This window comes from Triturus cristatus, chromosome 5_1 (assembly GCF_964204655.1).
Source record: "Triturus cristatus chromosome 5_1, aTriCri1.1, whole genome shotgun sequence".
NCBI classification, from domain to species: Eukaryota; Metazoa; Chordata; class Amphibia; order Caudata; family Salamandridae; genus Triturus; species Triturus cristatus.
Window position 1 is genome coordinate 867086225 of NC_140587.1, and position 20935 is coordinate 867107159.

Genomic DNA, 20935 nt, shown 5'->3' on the forward strand with positions numbered 1-20935 from the left:
GTTGAGGAACGCTGTTGCAAGTTGATATCCTCCAACGGTGCTATTGCAGGCTAAGGGCGTAGAGTGGGCCGTTGGTCCCCCGAGCAAAGTATTAATCTTTATGGAGCGATTTGTTGTTCCAAGGCCATCTATGGCGCAGAAGTGTGGGGATTTGTAAATATTCAGCAGTTACAGAGGGAGGAAAATAAAATTTTACGCTCAATTTTGAAAATTCCACAGAGCACCCCTGCTGTAATAGCCCATAGAGAACTAGGGAGGCCATATTTAGAAGATTTGGTCAAACTCAGACCCATTCTGGCATGGATGAGATCTTGGCTTAACCCTGAGGCGACCTTAAGTAGACAAATTATAAATGACTGCCTGGGAAGGGATAGAAGCTTGAGTATTCCATGGTTGAAATATGTATTGATCAGTCTGGAAAACCTTGGCCGCAAGGATCTCTTCTTACATCCAACGAGAATTGTGTCACAAGACAAGTTGATTATAAAGAGATTATTCTTGTCTCAGAGATGCAAAAGCAGAACAGAGACCGAAGGGATTAAAAGCACCGTGAACGCCCATAACCTGTTAAAAAACAGTGAGGGGATGGAGCCGTATTTGTACCTCATGCATAACGCTCAGGATAGATTTTTAATGGCGTGTTTTAGGCTCAATCTTTTACCTTACTTACTGGCTGATCCACAAGGTTTTACATTATCGATTGAGCAGAAGGGTGCCTGCGGCTGCGACAATAGGTCTCCGCAGGACACCCTTCATTTTGTACTTTTGTGTCCTTTTTATTCAATGCCTAGGCGCAGATTCTTAGTAAGAATCCTAAAGCAAGCGAAATTTGCACATGCTAAAGATGCATTAATTTTTTTGCAAAAAGCGGCCGACCCCCTGACACTCTGTAGTATCATGAATTTTATTAGAGTTGCGGTACGACTAAGGGCAACTAGAGAACCAACTTGATTGTTTTTTAAAATGAAATGTGATGTTTACTAATGTGTAGTTGTAGTCCGGCTTCTGGAAAATGATTTAATTGTACTTTTAACTGTCTGTATATGTGTGCTTTTATGATGTTTTTAAATCATCGAATAAAGAAATACTGACTGAAGTGCAGTACAAAGAAAAGGAAACAGTGAGGACTAGAAAAGGTTGTGTAGAGAGGATAGACCTTAATATTCCAAGTGCTCTGCACACCTTGATTAAAAGGGTGTAACAAAGTTATAGCAGTGCTTCCAAGTGACTGCTATATAGAGGTCAACATGTTTCAGCCATCCGGGTTTTACTGCCCACAGCTTTCTTCAGGACCTATGTTTCTCTAAAACATGCTACTGCAAATGATACACTTCTAAACGTGAAAAGTGACCACACATATCTATCATGTATAGGGTTGAACAAGATTGAAAAGAATACAACCTTAAACAATCTTAATCCTCTAGATCGCAGGGTGTAGTCATCACCCCACGTAATCTGGGATTGTACCTCACCTACCCTGGAACCTTGCTCAGGTGTAGGAGGCCCGCTCTATCCGTCGTTGCCCCAGGATTAACCGAGCTGGATGGGAGGCCACCCATTACAATTTTTTGCATCTGGTGTTTCTCTGTTGGATCACCAGATGATATAAATGATCATGAGAGCTACTTTTCTCTCACTATTTGTTTCGTTCTTCGAGTAAGACTGATGGTAATCCATGCTCTGCTCTAGGCTTGGTTTGTTGCACTAAGGTTTAGTTCTGTTCATCACTTTTGTGCTGTTTGTCATTAGACCCCCAGTTCTTGTTTTGTGTGTATAAAATGTTTATTTTGCCAGGCCACAATTGCAGTTTAAATCTGTACTCCCAGGCTGCAATAGCAGGGCTACTTAAGTGGGTGGTATAATCAGTGCTGCAGACCCAATAGTAGCATTTAAATTATAGGCCCTGGGCACAGGCAGTGCCGCAATACTAGGGACTTACAATTAAATTAAATATGCCAATTGGGTATAAGCAAATCTCACCATGAGAAGAGCACACCAGCACTTCAGCTCTTGTTAGCAGTGGTAAGGTGTGCAGAGCCCTAAAGTCAACAAAAAGAAAGTCAGCAACACAGGTGGGTCGAAGGCAAAAAGTTAGCGGAGAACCATGCCAAGGATGCCAGTTCTTACAATGCTAATACAGCGTCCTAATACAAACTTTCTCTTTTTGCTCACAGATGCTCTCCTTTGTGAAAGAGTGAGGCAAGGGAGCAACATTTTCACACTGCAGACTGTACACTTGGATAACTTGGCTACATGCTAGTCTGGACTCTTCGTTGCTCTGCTTGTGGCTGGGACGTAGGTGGTGGGGGACAATGTCAAAACATCAACAAGCCTTCCTGACATCATTTACTTAATAGAATATGTAATTCGCTATGATACACACACACACACACACACGTGTTACCATCCTAACACACTAATAACAGAAAAATGTTAAGAAAAAATTCATGATACAGGATCCTGCTTCAAATTTACAAATATATTGTTATTTAATCGTGCGCACAGCACCATACTTGTGGGGACTTGAACACGTGCTACCATCCTTGTGGGGACCTAGTCCCTAACACTATTTGTGATTGAATACAGTTGCATGGCTAAATGTTTATTTTATCAACAATATACACAAACAACATTATAATCTACACACACACACACACTTTAATATTAGATCCCTCCTGTAATGCTTACTGCTAGTAGGGCTTTGTTGGCAGCCACGTCCTTCATCAATTGTAGAGTAGACATTGCTTCCCTCAACAAAACAAATAAGAGACTAATATAGTGATAATGATTCTATCTGGATTCCTAGCACACTGACACTTCTACATTTTGGACACACAGAAAAAGTATTCATTTCAAGTGTTGTCATAAAAAAAGAGGCATATGATGTTGTGTGTTCATTATGGCTTCTCTATTTTCCAAATGCTGCCCAAACAAGATATTTTGCCAATTAAACCATTCAGCAGAACCTGGCGGTTAAAAAGGATTTTAACTAGTTTTCACACTTTACACCAGATATAGTCCACAACGGGCACTGGCATCATAATCATAATATTAGCTAAAAACTCAACTTCATTTTTATTCTCAGAAGCAGCGGCTTTTATTGGGACTGTGTCCACTTACAGTTGGAGGCCAGAGGTCACGGGAATTGCCCTGCAATCAGGCTGTTATTTCAATCATAGCTGTAATAAAGACAGGATATCATCACTTCTCCACCATGAGGGAAGCTGGGTTAGAAGGAGTATGATGATATGCACAATTCAGAACAAGGATTAAAGGTAAGTGAATTTCTTTTTGCTGCATGGGATATTCAACACAGTTATTATCCTCAAAGAATAGTTAAGAATAGCCACAAGAGGAGGGATGTGGAAAGCAGAGAGAACCAAAGTTGATAGCATAGTGAAAGTAAAAAAGGAACCACAGATGTCTTTGAACAGATTGCTCCATGAGAGTTCTCATTTGGTTGGAATGGCACTGTAGGGAAGGGGTCCGTAGAGTTGACAGCTGGGTATAAGGTACAAGGTAGTTTGACACTCCTCTGTATGGTCTTTGTTTTGTGCCTGGTCCTCCTCCTCTTGGTGCCGTAGGGATACTGCACAACTAGCACACCTCAAAGTTGCAGGGTCTACACACCGCTGCCTGTCAGAGCCTCAAGAGTTCACGTACAAAGAACCTACTAAAACAGATAGAAAAATGAGAAGGGTGCACAAATTGAAAGACCTCATGTTCTCTGCACCTGAGAACTTTTGTAAATCACCACTAATTGATCCTAATTTAGTAGGTATGGGCAAATGCCAATTGGTCTTCAAGAAAGTCGAAACAGGGTTCAAATTCCACTGAGGAACAATAAAAGGATCGGGAGGCAAAAAGTTAAGCAAACCATCCATCACTAGTGGTGAGCTAAAGAGGGATGGTTGGTCAGAAGAAACATGAAAGTAGTCAGGGGCGGTAAATAGCCCTTAACAATAGTCCCGCCTTGTCTGCCCAGCCCAGGGAGTGCTCGCGTCTGCTTTATTATCATTTGGACGCTCTGCATGCCACACTGGCGACTCATCGTAAGACGGAGCACTCCTGATCTCTCTCGCTGAGAGAGGGCAGTCCTGTTTGACCCGACTTGCTTGAGCCCACCATGTCGGGCAAAGCAGAGGTGGACCGGCCGAAGCCCAAGGCCACCAGGCGGGGAGCCTACACTCAAGCCAATAAAATGGACCGCTATGCCCAGCAGAAGGGGTCACCGGGTGCACCGAGCCAGTCCCCGGACACACAGAGGACTGCCTCACCCTTGGCCCCGGAGCTCTCACTGCAGGATGTCATGGGTGCACTCGACGGGCTGCAGACTTCGATTGGGAGACAGTTTGATGCCCTGGCGCACAAAGTGGATACCATCTTGGTGGATGTTAATCTGATCCGCGCGGATTTGGGCAAAACAAATGAACGGGTCAAATCCCTGGACATCAAGACCACGGGCCTCGCCGATGATGTCTCGGACCTGCAGACCGAGGTCCGTAAGTTGCGGACCGAGAATGATCTCGCAGCCCGTCGGCTGGAGGACTTCGAGAGCCGGGCCAGGCGCAACAACGTGCGCGTTATCGGGGTCCCGGAGTCCTCGGACGAGACTTCAGTGGACCTGCTCGTGGAGGACTTGGTGCTCAATCATCTGCAGCCTAAGGGTCTAGGGAAGTTCTTCGCAGTTGAGCGGGCCCATAGAGTGCCGGGTGGGCGGCCCAAGGTGGGAGCCACACCGAGGCCGATCGTCGCCCGGCTCTTTCATTTTCGAGACCGGGACGCTATCCTGCAGGCCTCGAGGGTAACGGGCCCGGTCCCCTTCCAGAACGCGTCGGTGAATTTCTATCCTGACTTCACCCAGCAGGTGCAGAGGCAGCGGCAGGGCTTCCTGGGGGTGAAGAGGAGGCTTCGGGAGAGGGAACTGAAATACGCCATGCTCTTCCCTGCCAGACTACGTGTGGTGTTTGAAGACCGAACATTCTTCTTTGAGTCGCCTGCCATGGCGGATGAATGGCTGGACGCTCTGCCTCGACGACGCACGGAAGAGGACACTGCCGTAGACGGGGACAGTGGCCGGGATGAACAAGGTTGATGTCTTCGGAACCGGACTGACTCGGACTGACTTTAGATAATGACTTGCAGTAAATACGGAGGTTGTGGGAGGACGAGGGGAGCTCTTTCCTCCCTTAGGGTACTTTTTGTAGATTTTGGGTTTGGTAGGGTGACAGGCACACTGCAAGTTGGGGGGGGCTTTGTAAGCTGCAGCAGGGGTGCAGGGTGGGGGGAGTTTCCGGGATTTTGGGTTTGTTGTTGGGGGGTTTGTTTCCGCAAGGCATAGTGATTATTTCCAGGACTGTTCCATGGTGGCTCTTCGGGTGTGGGGTGGGCCTCTTTACGTTTGGGGATGGGGGGTAGGGGTTTAAGTGTTATAAGCTGGAATGTTAATGGTTTGGGGGATCGCATTAAGCGTGGGATTGTTTTGCAATTCTTGAAACGGCCATTGCCGGATGTTGCCCTGCTGCAGGAGACGCATCTTATAGGTAATACGTGCTCTGCCCTGAATAGGAAGGGTTATAAATTCATAGCTCATTCGGGATTCTCCAGGGGTGTGGGCATCCTAGTCAGAGCCTCGCTACCTTTTGAGGTGGACTCCACCATTGTTGATGATAGGGGGAGGTTTGTGGCGGTGGCGGGCGGTGGGAAGGAAGAACTTTGGTTTTAGTTTCGGTTTATGTCCCGCCGGCCCTGCAGGCCTCCACGTTCACAGATCTGGGTAGGGCCCTGCTGGATCTCCCGGGGGGTATGCTTGTAGTGGGAGGTGATTTCAACGCTGTTGGCTCCGGTCTGCTGGATAGATACCCGCCCAGATACACTGGGGGGGCTCAGAAGTGGCTTCCAGACTTTCTAGATACGCTTGGCCTGATAGACTGCTGGTGGCTCCGGCACCCCACACAGAGCCAATACACTTTCCACTCCGGGGCGCATGGTAGCCTTTCTAGGATTGACTACCTACTCACTCTGGCTGCGCATGCCTCATTGGTGTCTGAGGCCAGGCACATGGCGCGTGGTATATCTGACCATTCGCCGGTGTGGGTCAGGCTGGATCTGGGTCGAGAGGGAGGGGGAAGGGTGGCCCCTATCAACCCTTGGTATTTCCGAGACCCCAAGATGCGCAGCGCGCTGGTAAAGACAGTAGATAATTTTTTCAAGGACAATCAGGGATCCGTGGACTCGGCAGTGTCGCTGTGGGAAGCATTTAAGACCGTGCTGCGAGGGGAAGCCCTCTCCCTTGTAGTGGCTGCCAAGCGGCGGAGAGATGGCGAGGTTTTGCAGGTTGAGGAGGAGATCGCGGCTTTGGAGGGAGCGCTGGAGGAGGAGGTTACAGAGGCCTCACTGCATGAGCTGTGCTTGAAGCAATCCGAGTATAAGGACCTGGTGACGAATGCCGCTAAGACCCTCGGTAGGGAACAGCAGGGCCGTCTGTATGATGTTGGTGACAAGGCCGGGAAATCCTGGCTTGGCTGGACAAAAAAGAACGGGTCAATAGAGTAGTGCCGGAGTTGACGGGAGAGGGGGGAGAGGTGATTGTGGAACCTGAGAGGATTGTGCAGTGTTTCTCGGACTATTTCCGTAAGGTTTATGCCTCAGTGTCGGACAGGCCGCCCGAGGACTCGCGTGACCTCCTGCGTGATATTGCATTGCCCTGTCTCTCTGATATAGATAGGGACGATCTAGATGGTGACATAACGGTCGATGAGGTGGCGGGGGCTATCCGCGCGTTGAACTCGGGCAAGGCCTCGGTTCCGAACGGCTTGCCGGTCGACCTGTACAAGCTGTTTCCGGATAGGGTTGCCCCTCACCTGCGCGCCATGTTCGTGGAGGCGCGGGGGAGTGGGGCCCTCCCGTTGGATCAGCGACTGGCGACGATTGTGGTTATACACAAAGAGGGCAAACCCCGAGATAAGTGCGCCTCATATAGGCCTATCTCACTCCTTAACGCAGAGCCGAAAATTCTGGCTAAAATCCTGGCGGCCCGGTTGATTAGGGTACTCGGTGACTTGGTCCACCCGGATCAATCCGGATTCATCCCGCACCGTAACACAGCGTTAAATCTTCGGCGCCTTCATGGCGTAATCGCCAGGGCGGGCACGCTGCGTGAACCAGCAATTGTGGCGTCTCTCGACGCCACGATGGCCTTTGACACGGTTGAATGGGCATATTTGTGGGCCGTGTTGACCAAGTTCGGCTTTGGCCACGGTTTTGTGAGCTGGGTGAGGTTGCTGTATGAGGGCCCTCTTGCGAGTGTGGTGGTAAATGGCCGGGCGTCGACTCCGTTTCAGCTTGGGAGGGGTACTCGGCAAGGTTGTCCCCTGTCGCCATTGTTGTTTGCCCTCGCCCTTGAGCCGCTGGCTGCGTGGATACGCTGGCACCCGGATATACGGGGACTTAGATGGTCGCCTGAACACGAGGACCGTATATCGCTCTATGCTGATGACATCCTGTTGTATCTTGCCTCACCCAAGAAATCACTCATAGTGGTCTGTGACGTGCTCACATCTTTCGGTAGGAACTCGGGTCTCGTTATCAACTGGAGTAAATCGTATTTATATGTTCTTAGTGGCGAGGTTCCACCGATCCCTCGAACTTGTTCGATCCAGGTTGCTCAGCAGGGCTTCGTGTATCTGGGGATCTTTATCTCCATGGACTCTGCCGTGCGATATGAGAGGAACCTGCTCCCCCCCCTAGCGCGCCTGAGGCGGGATGTGGAGGGCTGGCGGAGGCTGCCGCTCTCCCTCGTTGGGCGCGCGGCCCTGTTCAAAATGATGTCTCTTCCCCGGTTCCTCTACGCACTGCAGAATACTTTGGATTGGGTGCCGGCCAACTACTTTCGGGAGGTCGAAGGCCTCCAACGAACGTTGCTGTGGGACGGGCGGCCGCGAATAGCTATTGCAAAGTTGACGCTCCCATGGTACGACGGGGGTATTGCGCTTCCAGACATCCGACGGTACTATTGGGCCACCCAGCTGAGTGCGATTAATCATGGGTTTTATGGCCCTCCCCTCAGCCCTGGGTATGCCATGGACAGGTGGTTGCTGCGTGGTGGTAACTATTACAGGGCGTTGTATTCGCGGTCCCTGGACTCGTCCCTCACGGGGCCCACTGGTGTGGCGGTGCGTGTGTGGAAGATGGCAACTGACTCGCTGGGCTGGAAGGATAGGCTCACCCTCGCTACCCCGCTGTTTGAATCTGAGAGACTGGGTAGGCTTTGGCACACAAAAGGCTTTGACAAATGGGACTTGATCGGCATCTCCAGGGTCGGAGATGTCCTGATTAAGGGGAGGGTGAAGTCCTTTGAAGAGTTGCAGAAGGAGTATGAGCTGGGGCCATCTGAGTTTTTCCGCTATATTCAGGTGCGTCACGCCCTCCGATCAGTCCTCATAGAGGGTGAGAAGGTGCCTGAGTCCTCTCCTTTGGAGGACCGGGTCCTTGATGGCCATATGCCCGAGAGCACGATCTCGCTCATCTATAAGAAACTGATCAACGTCCGGGCGGATATGCTTCTGGGGTTGAGGGACCAGTGGTCTAGGGACGGCCTCGAGTTGAATGACGAGGATTGGCAGTCTGCTGTTTCCTCTCCTAAGGAGGTTGCGATCCCGTCGCGTCTGAGGCTGGTGCAGCTTAAAATACTGCATCGAGTGTATGTGACGGGGCCAAGGCTGGTTCACATGGGATTCTCGGAGGATGGCCTATGCAGGAGGGGATGTGGTATGGTGGGTACTTTCCTGCATATCATTTGGGAATGTGGTGTCATCACAGAATTCTGGCGGAGAGTCCATGCAGTGATGGGGGAGGTGACGGGCATTGCTATGCAGCCGGAAGCGCTGTGTTGTCTCCTGAATGTCTGGGGGCCCACTGATCATAATGCGGCGCAGACCCAATGGGTGACTCTGGGTAACATGGTCGCTAAGAGAGATATAGCGCGATTGTGGGGATCCGTGGGGCCCCCCACATTGACCGCGTGGAAAGAAAATATGGACTGGAGTATGCTAAGGGAGAAGACGGTATATTGCGCTAGAGGCCGCCCTCGGAAGTGGCACGCCATCTGGGGGCGGTGGAATCAATACAGGGGGGGAATTTGTCTTGCCCCTGATTTGGATCCCCCCGAGGAACAGCTTTCCTCCTAACCTTCTTTCCAGCTCAGTATGGTTAATGGACTTCTTTGGCCTCTGCTGTCCCCCTTCTTCCTCTTTTCACAGTACTGTAAATGGTAGATGATTGGGGTCCTGCCTCCCCTGGGGGGCTATCACCATGGGCATTTAGTGTTCTTGCCTTGCTGGGGGTTGTTGTGTGTTTTGTGTTTATTTAAAAAATGGAATCTTTGCACTCCTCCTTCACTGTACTGTGGACGCGTCTCTGTTCCACTTTACCGAAGCTGCCGAACCTCCGGGTTGTCGGCTGAATAGCTGTGTCCAGACTTTTGAAAATAAAGGTTTTTATAAAAAAAAAAAAAAAAAAAAAAAAAAAACAATAGTCCCGCCAAGCCCCGCTGAGCGAGGGACAATGTAAATTTCACGATGTGCGAAATGTTAGATTTACCCCTAGCGAACTCAGCCCAGTGGCCTCTGTAGATGAATTTAGAGGCAAGCTTTCTGACAGCAATGATGACATCTGCAACCTCATCAGGAAGGCAAAAGGACTCTTAACTGACACAATCCACTTCCACACGTGTAGCTGCAGCATCTGGGAACTGGGGTGGAGAACCTGACCATACTGAGCAAGAGATGCAGACAAAGGAATGGCTGAAAGTCAACCGATAGTCATACCAAATGTTCCTCACAGTACATCAGATTCAATTGAGCTTGAGCCTCCTTCGTCTTCTGCAAGACCTTCGACAGAAGCGGGATAGGCAGAAATTTTGACAGTGGGTCCTGAGACAAGTTGAGCCTGAAGCATTTTTTTTTTAAATCATTCAGAGGAAAGTGTACGGCACAAATGCAGTAATGCATCCTATTGTGGGACATAGCTAGGAGATCAACATATGGAAAACATAATCTGGAGACAATGACATCCATCACTTCGGGTGTAGCTGCCATTTGCACCCTCCAGTAAGAGGTGACAAAGCATCTGCACGCATACTGAGGAAGTCTGCTATGCAAGCCATTCCCAGGAAAAATCCGTCACTGCGCCCACTTCCAGAGACAAATCTCTTCCCAAACAGAGTCCACAAACCCACACTGATCTGTGCGTTGATATAATGAATGGTAGTGGCATTGTCTGACAGACCCTGGAGCTTCTCCCAGATACAGAAGAAAGAAAGAAAGACATTCAGGGTGAGGTGGGCCAATCCATCATGATCACTTACCACTGAGGTGAGAAAAATTGAAGACCCTTGCCCAAGCTAGAAGATGGTGTTTTGAAGGGGAGCCAGAGGTGCTCTGAAGCAGTAGAGATTGAAGAGGATGGAAGGGGCTCGATCTGCTGCTGCTGCCTAATAGATCTACTCTTTCTTGGAAAGCACTATATTTGCTATGGTGTTGGTAAAGGCTGAGATGTTCACTCTGTCAGGACTGCACAACCCTAGAATAACCTCATAACTTCCAATACTGTTGGTGAAGAACAAGTTACTTACCTTCGGTAACGATATATCTGTAAGAAACATAGATTAATTATAGATTCCTTACATTAGAATTACCCCAAGGCATCAGACTGGATCTGGAACGTTTTTCGTCAGCAGTACCCCTGCGCGTCGGAAGGTGGCGTCGGTCGACTCCGCGTTCATGGTCGGTGTTGTGGTCGCCGGGATGATGTCGCGGTAGCTACATAGATGCCACCCTTGCGTGCTGACGTCAGTTCTGTACACGACTTTCCACCCTAGAAGTGCAGAGCCATGCAAGACTAGTGCACAAAACTAGTGACCTGAAAGGATGTCCTTAACCCTAGAAGTCAGTTCGCAGAATGGGGAGGATGGGTTGGGCGGTAAGGAATCTATAACTAACCTATGTTTTTTACAGATATATTGTTACAGAAGGTAACTTGTTCATCTTAAAGACACAGTTAATTATAGATTCCTTACCTTAGAATAGATACCCCAGCAATACCAACCCCGGAGGTGGGTCTGCAAACCAAATTCACACCAGAAAGTCCTGGAGAACAGAACGGTCAAAGAAGACGTCTCTCCGGATTTGGCTGTCCAGGCAGTAGTGTTTTGTAAACATGTGCAGCGATGACCACGTAGCTGCCTGACAGATGTCATTTAGGGGAACTCCTCGTCCCAAAGCAGTAGTAGCTGCCGTTGCCCTGGTGGAATGGGTGCGCAACCCCACTGGAGCCTCCTTCTTAGCCAAAGAATAGCAGGCTTTGATGCACAGAACAACCCACCTGGAGATGGTCCGTTTGTGCACGGCCCGACCTTTATTAGCGCCCACGTAACCAACCTTTTGATGGTCGTCCACCCGGAATTGTTTGGTGGGATCCAAGTAGAAAGAAAGCGCACGTTTTGTATCCAGACAGTGGAGCCTCTCTTCCTCTTTCGAAGGATGAGGAAAGAAGGTGGGCAAAGTGATTGTTTGGCCAATGTTTAAAGAAGTAACCACCTTGGGAAGAAAGGATGGTCTAGTTCTAAGGACGGCCTTGTCCGGAGGGACTACCTGAAAAGGAGGCTTGGAAGACAGAGCTTGCAGTTCACTCACCCTGCGTGCAGAGGTGATGGCCACCAGAAAGGCAGTCTTCAAAGTGAGAAGTCTGAGAGGACAGTTATGCAGTGGATCAAAAGGAGCGCACATAAGATATGTCAGAACTAAGTTCTAGTCCCACTGGGGCATTACGAAGGGAACAGGAAGAAAAAGATGAGTAATGCCCTTAAAAAATTTATTTACTACCGGGGACTTGAAAAGAGAAGGCTGATCAGGAAGCCTAAGGAAGGCTGAAATGGCCGAGAGGTAGCCCTTAAGAGTGCCCAGAGCAGAGCCTGCTGGGCCAAAGAAAGGAGAAACAAGAGAACCTCAGAATGGGGCAGACAGGGGATCCACAGCTTTTGCTGTGCACCATGCCACAAATTTATTCCATCTGCAGGCGTATACCGTCTGAGTGGAGGGACGCCTGGCTGCCAAGATTACATCACAGACTTTGGGAGGCAGGTCAAACGACGTCAACTGCCGCCGCTCAATCTCCATGCAAGGAGCTGGAAGCTGGACAGGTTCGGGTGGAGGACCGTCCCCTGCTGCTGCGACAGAAGATCCTTCCGAAGAGGCAGTCGGATGGGAGGATCGATGGCCATGTTGAGCAGCTCGGAATACCAGACTCTTCGTGCCCAATCGGGACCCACAAGAATGACTTGGGCCCGGCCGCGCTTGATCTTCTTCAGCACACTGGGCAGAAGTAGTATAGGCGGAAAGGCGTATAAAAGACCGCAACTCCACTCTCGACCAAAAGCGTTGAGACGCCATTCGTGATCCATCATGCACCTGCGGCTGAGTTCGTCTACCCTGGCGTTCAGTGAACCTGCTAGGTGTTGAACCACCAGGGATATGCCCTGATGTTCCAGCCATGTCCAGAGGTGGAGGGCCTCTTGACATAGGGTCCACGACCCCACCCTGCCTTGTTTGTTGCAATCAAAAGAGACACAATTGATGGACGGAATGATTCTAGTGGCACACTGAGACCAGGACCCACGTCTGGGCATACCTGGCCACTTAGGGCACGAAAGCAAAAGACACAGAATTGATGGACGGAATGCAGAACAAATCAAAACATTCACCCCCAGTCAAGAGATCTGGGATAAATCCATTGTTCTTTTGCGCACCATGCCACCCCAGTTTAGACCTGGCCATATGCAAATCAGTCTTGACCCTGTGCCTCATGGGAACAGTCCAGCCGGAACTGCCAAGCCAGGTCCTCCCTGGACCGGAAACAAGCATCCTAGGACCGGTTCCGGGGTTTCACCCCTCTTCAACCAGGATAGCTTGATTCCAGTGGCACAGTGAGCCCAGGACCCACGTCTGGGCATACCTGACGCACTTAGGGCGAGAAATCAAAAGGCACACAATTGATGGACAGAATGCAGAACAAATCAAAACATTCACCCCCAGTCAAGAGATCTGGGATAAATCTATCATTCTTTTGCGCACCATGCCACCCCAGTTTAGACCTGGCCATATGCAAATCAGTCTTGACCCTGTGCCTCATGGGAACAGTACCGCCCGAACTGCCAAGCCAGGTCCTCCCTGGACCGGAAACAAGCATCCTAGGACCGGTTTCCGGGTTTCACCCCTCTTCAGCCAGGATAGCTTGATTCCAGTGGCACAGTAAGCCCAGGACCCACGTCTGGGCATACCTGGCGCACTTAGGGCGAGAAAGCAAAAGACATACAATTGATGGACGGAATGCAGAACAAAAAAAGGTCCAGGGAGGATCTGGCTTGGCAGTTTGGGCTGGACTGTTTCCACAAGGAACAGGGTCAAGACTGATTTGCATATGGCTGGGTCCAAACTGGGGTGGTGGGGTGAGCAAAAGAATGATGGATTAAACCCAGATCTTTGTGACTGGGGGTGAATGTTTGCATTGTTCAGCATTCCGTTCATCAATTGTTTCTTTTGCTTATGTTTGTTGCAATACCACATGCCGGTGGTGTTGTCCGTGAACATCTGCACCACTCTTCTCCGGACAGAGGGAAGGAATGCCTTGAGTGCATGATGGATCGCCCGAAGCTCCAGAAGGTTGATGTGGAGCCCAGACTCCGCCGGAGAGCAGAGGCCTCTGATCTCCGCCTCTTTCATGTGGCCGCCCCATCCCAGAAGGGATGCGTATGTCACCACTGTGTGTTCTGGTTGCGAAAGGGAGAGGGATCTGCCATTGACCCAATCCTGGTTCGTGAGCCACTACTGCAATTGTCGTGAAGTACCCGCCAAGACGCAATCGGACAGATTCCCCTGATGCTGAGCCCACTGGAACTTCAGATCCCACTGCAGAGCCAGCATATGTCACCTGGCATGATCGACCAGCAGGAGGACATGATGCCCAGCAACCTCAGGGTCATCCTGACCGAAACCCGGGAGAGGGGCTGAAAGATCGGAATTATAGCCGAATATCCCAGACTTGCTGTTCGGGAGGATAAACCCGAAACTGCGTCGTGTCCAGAACCGCTCCGATGAAGAGGAGCTTCTGAGAGGGGATCAGGTGTGACTTTGGCACATTCATGGAGAACCCTCGCGAATGCAGGTCGGCCGTAGTCTGGAGGTGGGAGACGACAGCCTGGGGCGAGCCCGCCTTCAACAGCCAGTCGGCGATATAGGGGAAGGCTGGAACCCCTGATTTGCGCAGATGAGCTGCGCCAACCGCCATCACTTTCGTGAACACCTGAGGGGCACTGGTAAGGCCAACCAGGAGCACGGTAAACTGAAAGTGCTTGTGGCCTACAGTGAACCACAGGTAAGGCCGGGGGGCCGTGATGTGAAAGTAAGCGTCCTGGAAGTCCAACGCTACCATCCAGTCTCCAAGGTCGAGGGCAGACAAGACCTGAGCCAGCGTCAACATCTTGAACTTCTTCTTCCAGAGGAAGCGGTTGACATTCCTGAGATCCAAGATAGGATGCAGGCCTTTGTCCTTCTTGGGTACCAGAAAGTATGTGGGAACAGCAACCACGACCTACTTCTGGGGCAGGAACGCACTTGATGGCACCCTTGGCCAAGAGTGCCGAAACTTCCTGTTAGAGAAGGGCCAGGTGATCCTCCGACATGCGATGGTACTGAGGTGGCATGGAGGAAGGGGTAGTCTTGAAGTGGAAGGAGAAGCCCCTTCGGAATATTTGCAAAACCCACCTGTCTGATGTGATGGTGCACCAGTGGGGGAGGTGATGGCAGATCCTGCCGCCCACTGGCTTTTGGTTGTCCTGAAAGGTCGGACTAGGAGGGTTTGGAGTCTGCTGCAGAGGGGGCTGTGGTGGACCGGCCTGCCCTCTGGCCCCCGGAACCACACCGGTGGTTCCCACGTCTCCGGCCGCGCTGTGGCTGAACAGCTTGCGCCGGCCTGTGGCTCTGGGCGGGACATAGTGGGGCACCCCTTCCGTAGCCACGAATGGGACAAAAGGCAGACTGCGCAGGGCGGGTTGCAGAGAGGCCAAGGACGTGGCCGGAGCCCGAGAGTCCTTAAAGTGCTCTAGCGCGTTGTCTGCCTTGTCTCCGAAAAGGTGACGGCCATCAAAGGGCATGTTCATAAGTGTGGATTGGACATCCCCGGAAAAACCAGTTGAACGCAACCAGGCGTAGCGTCGAAGGGCTACTGACATGGAAATCGTTCTGCCAAGTGTGTCAGCGGTATACAGCCAATAGCGGACAGTAAACTTTGCTGCGTCTCTCCCCTCTGCAACTGCACAGCAGAGTACGGCCTGGGCCTCCGCCGGGCACTGAGGCAGCACCTGTGCCACCGTATCACACACAGAGTGGGTTTAACAGCCCGACGGACATGCAGTGTTTACCGACTGCAGTCCCAAGCTGGTGGAAGAAAACATTTTCTTCCCAAGGTGGTCCAGCTTTTTGGATTCCCTATCCGGTGGAGCAGTAGGGAAGGCACCTTTAGAAGTGGAGGCTTGAACCACCAAGCTCTCAGGGGTGGGGTGTTGGGAGAGGAAAGTGTTGCCCGGGGCTGGGCGATGGCATCGGGCAATAATCCTGTCCACAGGAGCCCCTGTGTTGGGCCTGGACCACATGCCCAAAAGAATGTCTGTGAGGGCTTCATTAAACGTTAACAGGGGCTCCGAAGAGCTCGTTGCCAGTTGAAGGACCTCTGTCAGGAGGTTAGTCCTGACTGCCACCGTAGGTAACTCGAGGTGGAGAGCTTCGGCAGCTGTACGCAACACCACTGCGTATGACGCTCCCCCCTCTGTAGCCACGGTAGAGGAGACAACATGCCAAGGTCTGGTGAGGTATCCAGACCACTGACTTCCCCTCAGTTCCTCTCATCATTCCGGTTCGTACACCAACTGGTCGGTTAAAGGGTCCCCAGACCCCTCCCAGTCCTCCTCACCCTCCTCTGGCTGCCAATCTGGTCTCAAAGAGCCAGGGTAGAGCAGGGGTACAAAAGTACCCGCCGACGTCTGATCCGGCGTCGGTCGAAGCCGGTCCGGCTCCGTGTCTACCTTGAGGTGGTGGCCAGGGTCCACGTCGGCTGGGGACACAGTAGACGCCGGTGGCGGATGTGGTGTCGGTGGAATCGGCGCTGGGAGAGGCGTAACGAGGTCGACCGGTGCCGATCCGGATTCCGGCCTGGATCCAAGGGGACCCTGCGGCGCCGAAGCTGCCAACGCCGATGGCCCAGGGGGGCCCGAAGGCACGCCTGCGTCGTCGGACTGCCCAAAGATGGCGTGCATCGCTTGGTAGAACTGATGAAACAGGGCAGGGGTTGCTCCCTGTCTCGGGAAGGGGGGGGACCCGGAGCCGACCGTACGGACTCTGCACACGGAGCCGCGGGCAGGGCCCCACCCGCATCCCTCATCGCGTCGGCCGACGGACAGTGAGAAGTCGAAGAGCGACCATGCTTCTTCAACTTCTTTTGTGCTTCGACCTACCTGATCCCAAATGCGAAGACTTAGAGGAAGAATGGTGTTGACTCCGCGGCCAGTCCCTCGACCTCATCCATGACCGGGACCTTTAACGGCGTGGAGCCGGCTACCGGGCCTTGAGTAGCATTCCGGACCACTCCCGCAAAGACTTCGTGCCACGGTCCGGCAGTCGGAGCACGACTTGGGGTCATGGTCGCGCTCCAGGCAGTAGAGGCACACGCGGTGCGGATCCTTCACCAATATCAGTCCGTTACAGGAACCACAAGGCTTAAAGCCGGGCATCCCTCGTGCACCAGGAGCCGTGAGGACTCAAAAAACAACGAAGTCGACAAAAGTTGAGAAAAAAGCTCAGTCAAAAAATAACTGGGGGTACCGCTCTCTCCGGATCTGCGCTTTCTGGTGCGGAAAAAGAAAGAACAGAACTGACGTCAGAGCGCGGTGTCTATGTAGCTACCGCGACGTCATCCCGGCGACCACGACGACGAACGCGGAGTCGACCGACGCCACCTTCTGACGCGCAGGGGTACTGCTGACGAAAAACTTTCCAGATCCAGTCTAATGCCTGTGGGTATTTCTAAGGTAAGGAATCTATAACTAACTGCTTCTTTCAGATACTGTGTTGCAAAGGAGGCCAGGCCCAAAACTTTCCAGGAAGTAGTCACTACTCTGAATTGCTGTTCTGACAAAAGATACATCTGTCAGCGAAGCATGCACATCTTCTGAAAATCCAGTTGAACTCATCCAAACATGCCGACATAGCTTGAAATTCACACCCACTGACTAAGTAACAGTGTCCAAGGAGTCAAAACCACACTTTAGCATCTGTTTTGATACATCCAAGCCTTCATACACCCGGTCAGAGTGGCTACAGGCAGTTAGACATGGACATAACTGGCAAATAGCTGATTGGATTAGCTGTGCAGATACCAATCTATTAGACACAAACTGTGCAACTCAAGGCATCAAGTTTCTTAGATTCAATCCGGTGAAGCTGTAGGGATGGCATCTGGATTCTATTTGGAAATCAACCTCAGAACCATCAGACTCTCTAGTGAGGTTTAAGAGGACCAAAACTAGAGGCCACCGGTAGAAGGCCTATGGTATGTGGCAAAGATAGTGGGCAGCTGGGCATGACAATAGACTCACGGATGCACCCATAGTTGAGGAGAGCCTCATTAATAGGGAATCAAGGGTTCAGTTGAACATATGGCGGATTGCAATATTTCCAGCAGAATGTTGGACTTCGATTCCACAGAAGGCAAAATCAGCTCCAAGGTCTCTGCCTCTTTCCAAGAGACTTGTTGAAGATTGTAACACCTCCAATGAAGGGACAGAGGGGTAGTAAACATTCCCTTCTGGTGAAGTACCTAGGCCACTGGCATTATGTAAGCCTAAGTAAGCAGCATTATATTGTAAGGAAATTAACATCTTCTGATTCAGATGATACTGTTTGCTAACAATTCCTGGGTTAGTGATGGCCCCATAAGTGGCATTGTTAGGGACTTCAAAAGTAGCACTCTAGAAAGCCCAAACAAATGGGGGACATTACCCTAGACTCTGCTTTTGGAGACGTGGATGAAACCTGTGGAGGGACAGTATAGGGGTCATCGAGGTCTTAGCAGCGGGCGTATCCAAGCCTTCAGGAACAATTCTTCTCTTGTGGAATAGTTTAGACGGTTGAGGAGCCATCCTGAAAGAATACAGCATCACGAGCCAGAAGGATTAACATGAGTCGGCTAAAGGGAAGGGCAACTGCAGTCTCATCTTTTTAGGTGCCGAGGCAGGGGTTAGGAGAGTGTTACCAGACATTGAAGGAAGGTCCTACTTTGGAGAGTGGCGTTGGGACCTCCAAAAACCCAAGGAAAGGGTCTGCTTCCATGAGGAACAGAGGATTTCTCCTTCCTATGAAACTGGTTTTGTGGGAAGAACTCCTAGGAGAACGTTCCCTGGAAGACGACTTATCTTTGGGAGAGGGATTAAACTTGGAATTCTCTTTGCTGGCCTTAGCTAAAAATAGGTTGGCCTACCACTCTCTGATGGCTTTCAAGTGCATAGAGATATGCCAGTCAAAAGCTACGGTGTCAATTCCTGACCCCAGAGACCAAATAATGTCATTGTGGAGTCCTAAAATGGACATCATCTTAGGGCCATCTGCAGGGCAAGTAGCTCCAAGTCCTTTCAGGAGACATTTGACTAAATTGCTGTAAAATAGCTAAGGAATGTGATGGTAAGACACTGTGAAAGTGCTCCAGACTGCAACTATGAGGCACAGAACATGACCCAATGCTGGTTCATTGGTTTGTACTAAATATACCTAGGAGATGTCACATAACAAGGTGGAGGTGCAGCTGGCAGCACTGGAGAAAAAGTTTCCAGGACAAGTATGAAGTCTGGAAAAAGTGTTCATAAGTTGAGGAAATCGCTGGAAGATGTATCCATTATAAGGGTTCTGCCTTGGAAGCATGCAATAGGCTGACTGGTATACCTAAAGCTGCACTAGCCAGAGCTTGTAAAAATATATTGGGCCTATATAGCATACTGTGAACTTCTGTATTACTGTCAGAGCTCCTTTCAGAATGAATAGTTCATAGATGGTATGTGTTTTATTTGCTTGTATATGCATGTAAGATCTGTTATCCCACTGAAAGCACAATTAAACATAGAAAACAAAACCACAACAAAGCAACTGTACAGATGAGTTTGTTTACATACCATGCATCTGCTCTAGAAACATCATCAAACAGCAAGAGACAAAGCAATGCAGCAGCTTCTGTGAGAATGGTGCTTTCATTCTGCATAAGCAAGGACACTGAAAAAAAAAGAAAAGGCACATCCAAACATTGTAAACATCAACTACTAATGAGCAGCATTTTATATTTAAACAATCTGGATTAAAAAAAATATATATATGCTACGACATAGGTTGCCAATGTGTTAATCCATAGGAAAAGCAGCAACCTGTAAGCCTAAAGAAACATTGATGTAGGAGGCAGAAGGTTAAGCCATAAGTGTAAGAAATGGGGCAAATGTAAGGAGTTGAGCCTTGATCAAATCAGGGAAGTTGCTAAAGGCTGAAACAGCAAGTACGGACGCTTAAGGGTAAGAAGAGGGAGCCATTACTCGCAATGTAAAAAGTCCACTGAGAGGGAAGCAAGCTGTCAAGCCATCCGCTACAGGAGGACATAGACATAATAGTAGGAAGCAAGGGGAGGGGGCAATCATATCAGCAGGGTTTGAATAAGAGAGGAGTTGTTGCACCATGGATGTCAATTCCCTGGGCTTCGGTTCTCAGTCCTAGCCCAAACCCCAAACTTTTTTGTGAAAAGTATTGGTATCAAATGGACACCAGTCTAAAACTCAATACACAAGTTTCTTTGGAGGTCTCATCTTGATCAAGGATTCTCTGCGAGCTCATACACCCATCCTCCCATTGCTGTCCTTTGATATCAGGAAAAACACTGTGTCCATTTACAACAGACTCTTGCCTAGATTATCGTAATTCTCTATACACTATTATCTCAAAAACGCAACTTAACAGACAAAAAGTCGATGGAAAATAAGGCCGCAGGAGTGCTTGTACTGACCACATGCTTTTCCTCATCTAAAGCTATCTTACACATGGTTGCCTCATCACAAAAGGATTATTATTAAATGCTTATGCATTGTCCATAAATGTTGATATGCAATTCCTTTGCTCATCTAGTACTAATTGGTAAGCTGTTCCACGTAATTATAAATCTCTTTCCGGAAGCAAGTCATTTTCTTACCTTGTATCCAGCCAATGGTCCAGACTTTGCTCTACATCTGAGGTCTATTTCTCATTTCTAGGATTCCAGAAAAGTCTAAAGGCTTTCATTTTCTGTCTCTGAATCTAGGTTTTTCAGTCAATCTTTGCTTTAACACCAAGCAACCCTTGGGAGGATGCAGTGTATTACAAATTCATATCAGAAAGCACAGTAACTGCGACACTGCACATGCCATTTACCGCATTATCTGCCCCTGCTTCCTCACCTCTATAGGTATGACTAATTTCAAAGTGAAAACCCGCATCTGCGAGCATCGCAGCACCATCTGCTGCATGAAAAACACCACCAGGATGACCAACCATTACCTAGATGCAGGTCACACCACAAACGACATGCGGTGGGTCGTGACTGAAACACTGGAACCGACCACCACCAACATTCAGAGTCGCCTCTTGGAGAAGGGACAGCGATGGATTTACTGCCTGTCCAGACATCTGACTGGACTTAACGATAACATTCCGTGGAACTCCTTAAGCAAATAACCTTGATACTGTAGTGGAGACGGGGTTCTATGTGCACACATTTCTATGTTAACGTAAGCGCTTTAGATGTAAAACGCCATCTTGCCACT

The 20935-nt window shown here is 49.9% G+C and overlaps 1 protein-coding gene across 4 annotated transcripts in view; it reads right to left on the reverse strand.

The window, feature by feature from the left end:
• RTTN (rotatin) overlaps positions 1-20935 on the reverse strand; it is a 1165399-nt gene that overhangs the window by 572617 nt on the left and 571847 nt on the right. For all 4 annotated transcript variants that reach the window (XR_014961587.1, XM_085605903.1, XM_085605904.1 and 1 more), the window contains exon 23: positions 19271-19367. Coding sequence is in view for 3 of the 4 variants with exons in the window: in XM_085605903.1 (XP_085462029.1) it covers positions 19271-19367 (97 nt within the window). In the remaining variant the exon portion in view is untranslated. The remainder of the gene's footprint in view (positions 1-19270; positions 19368-20935) is intronic.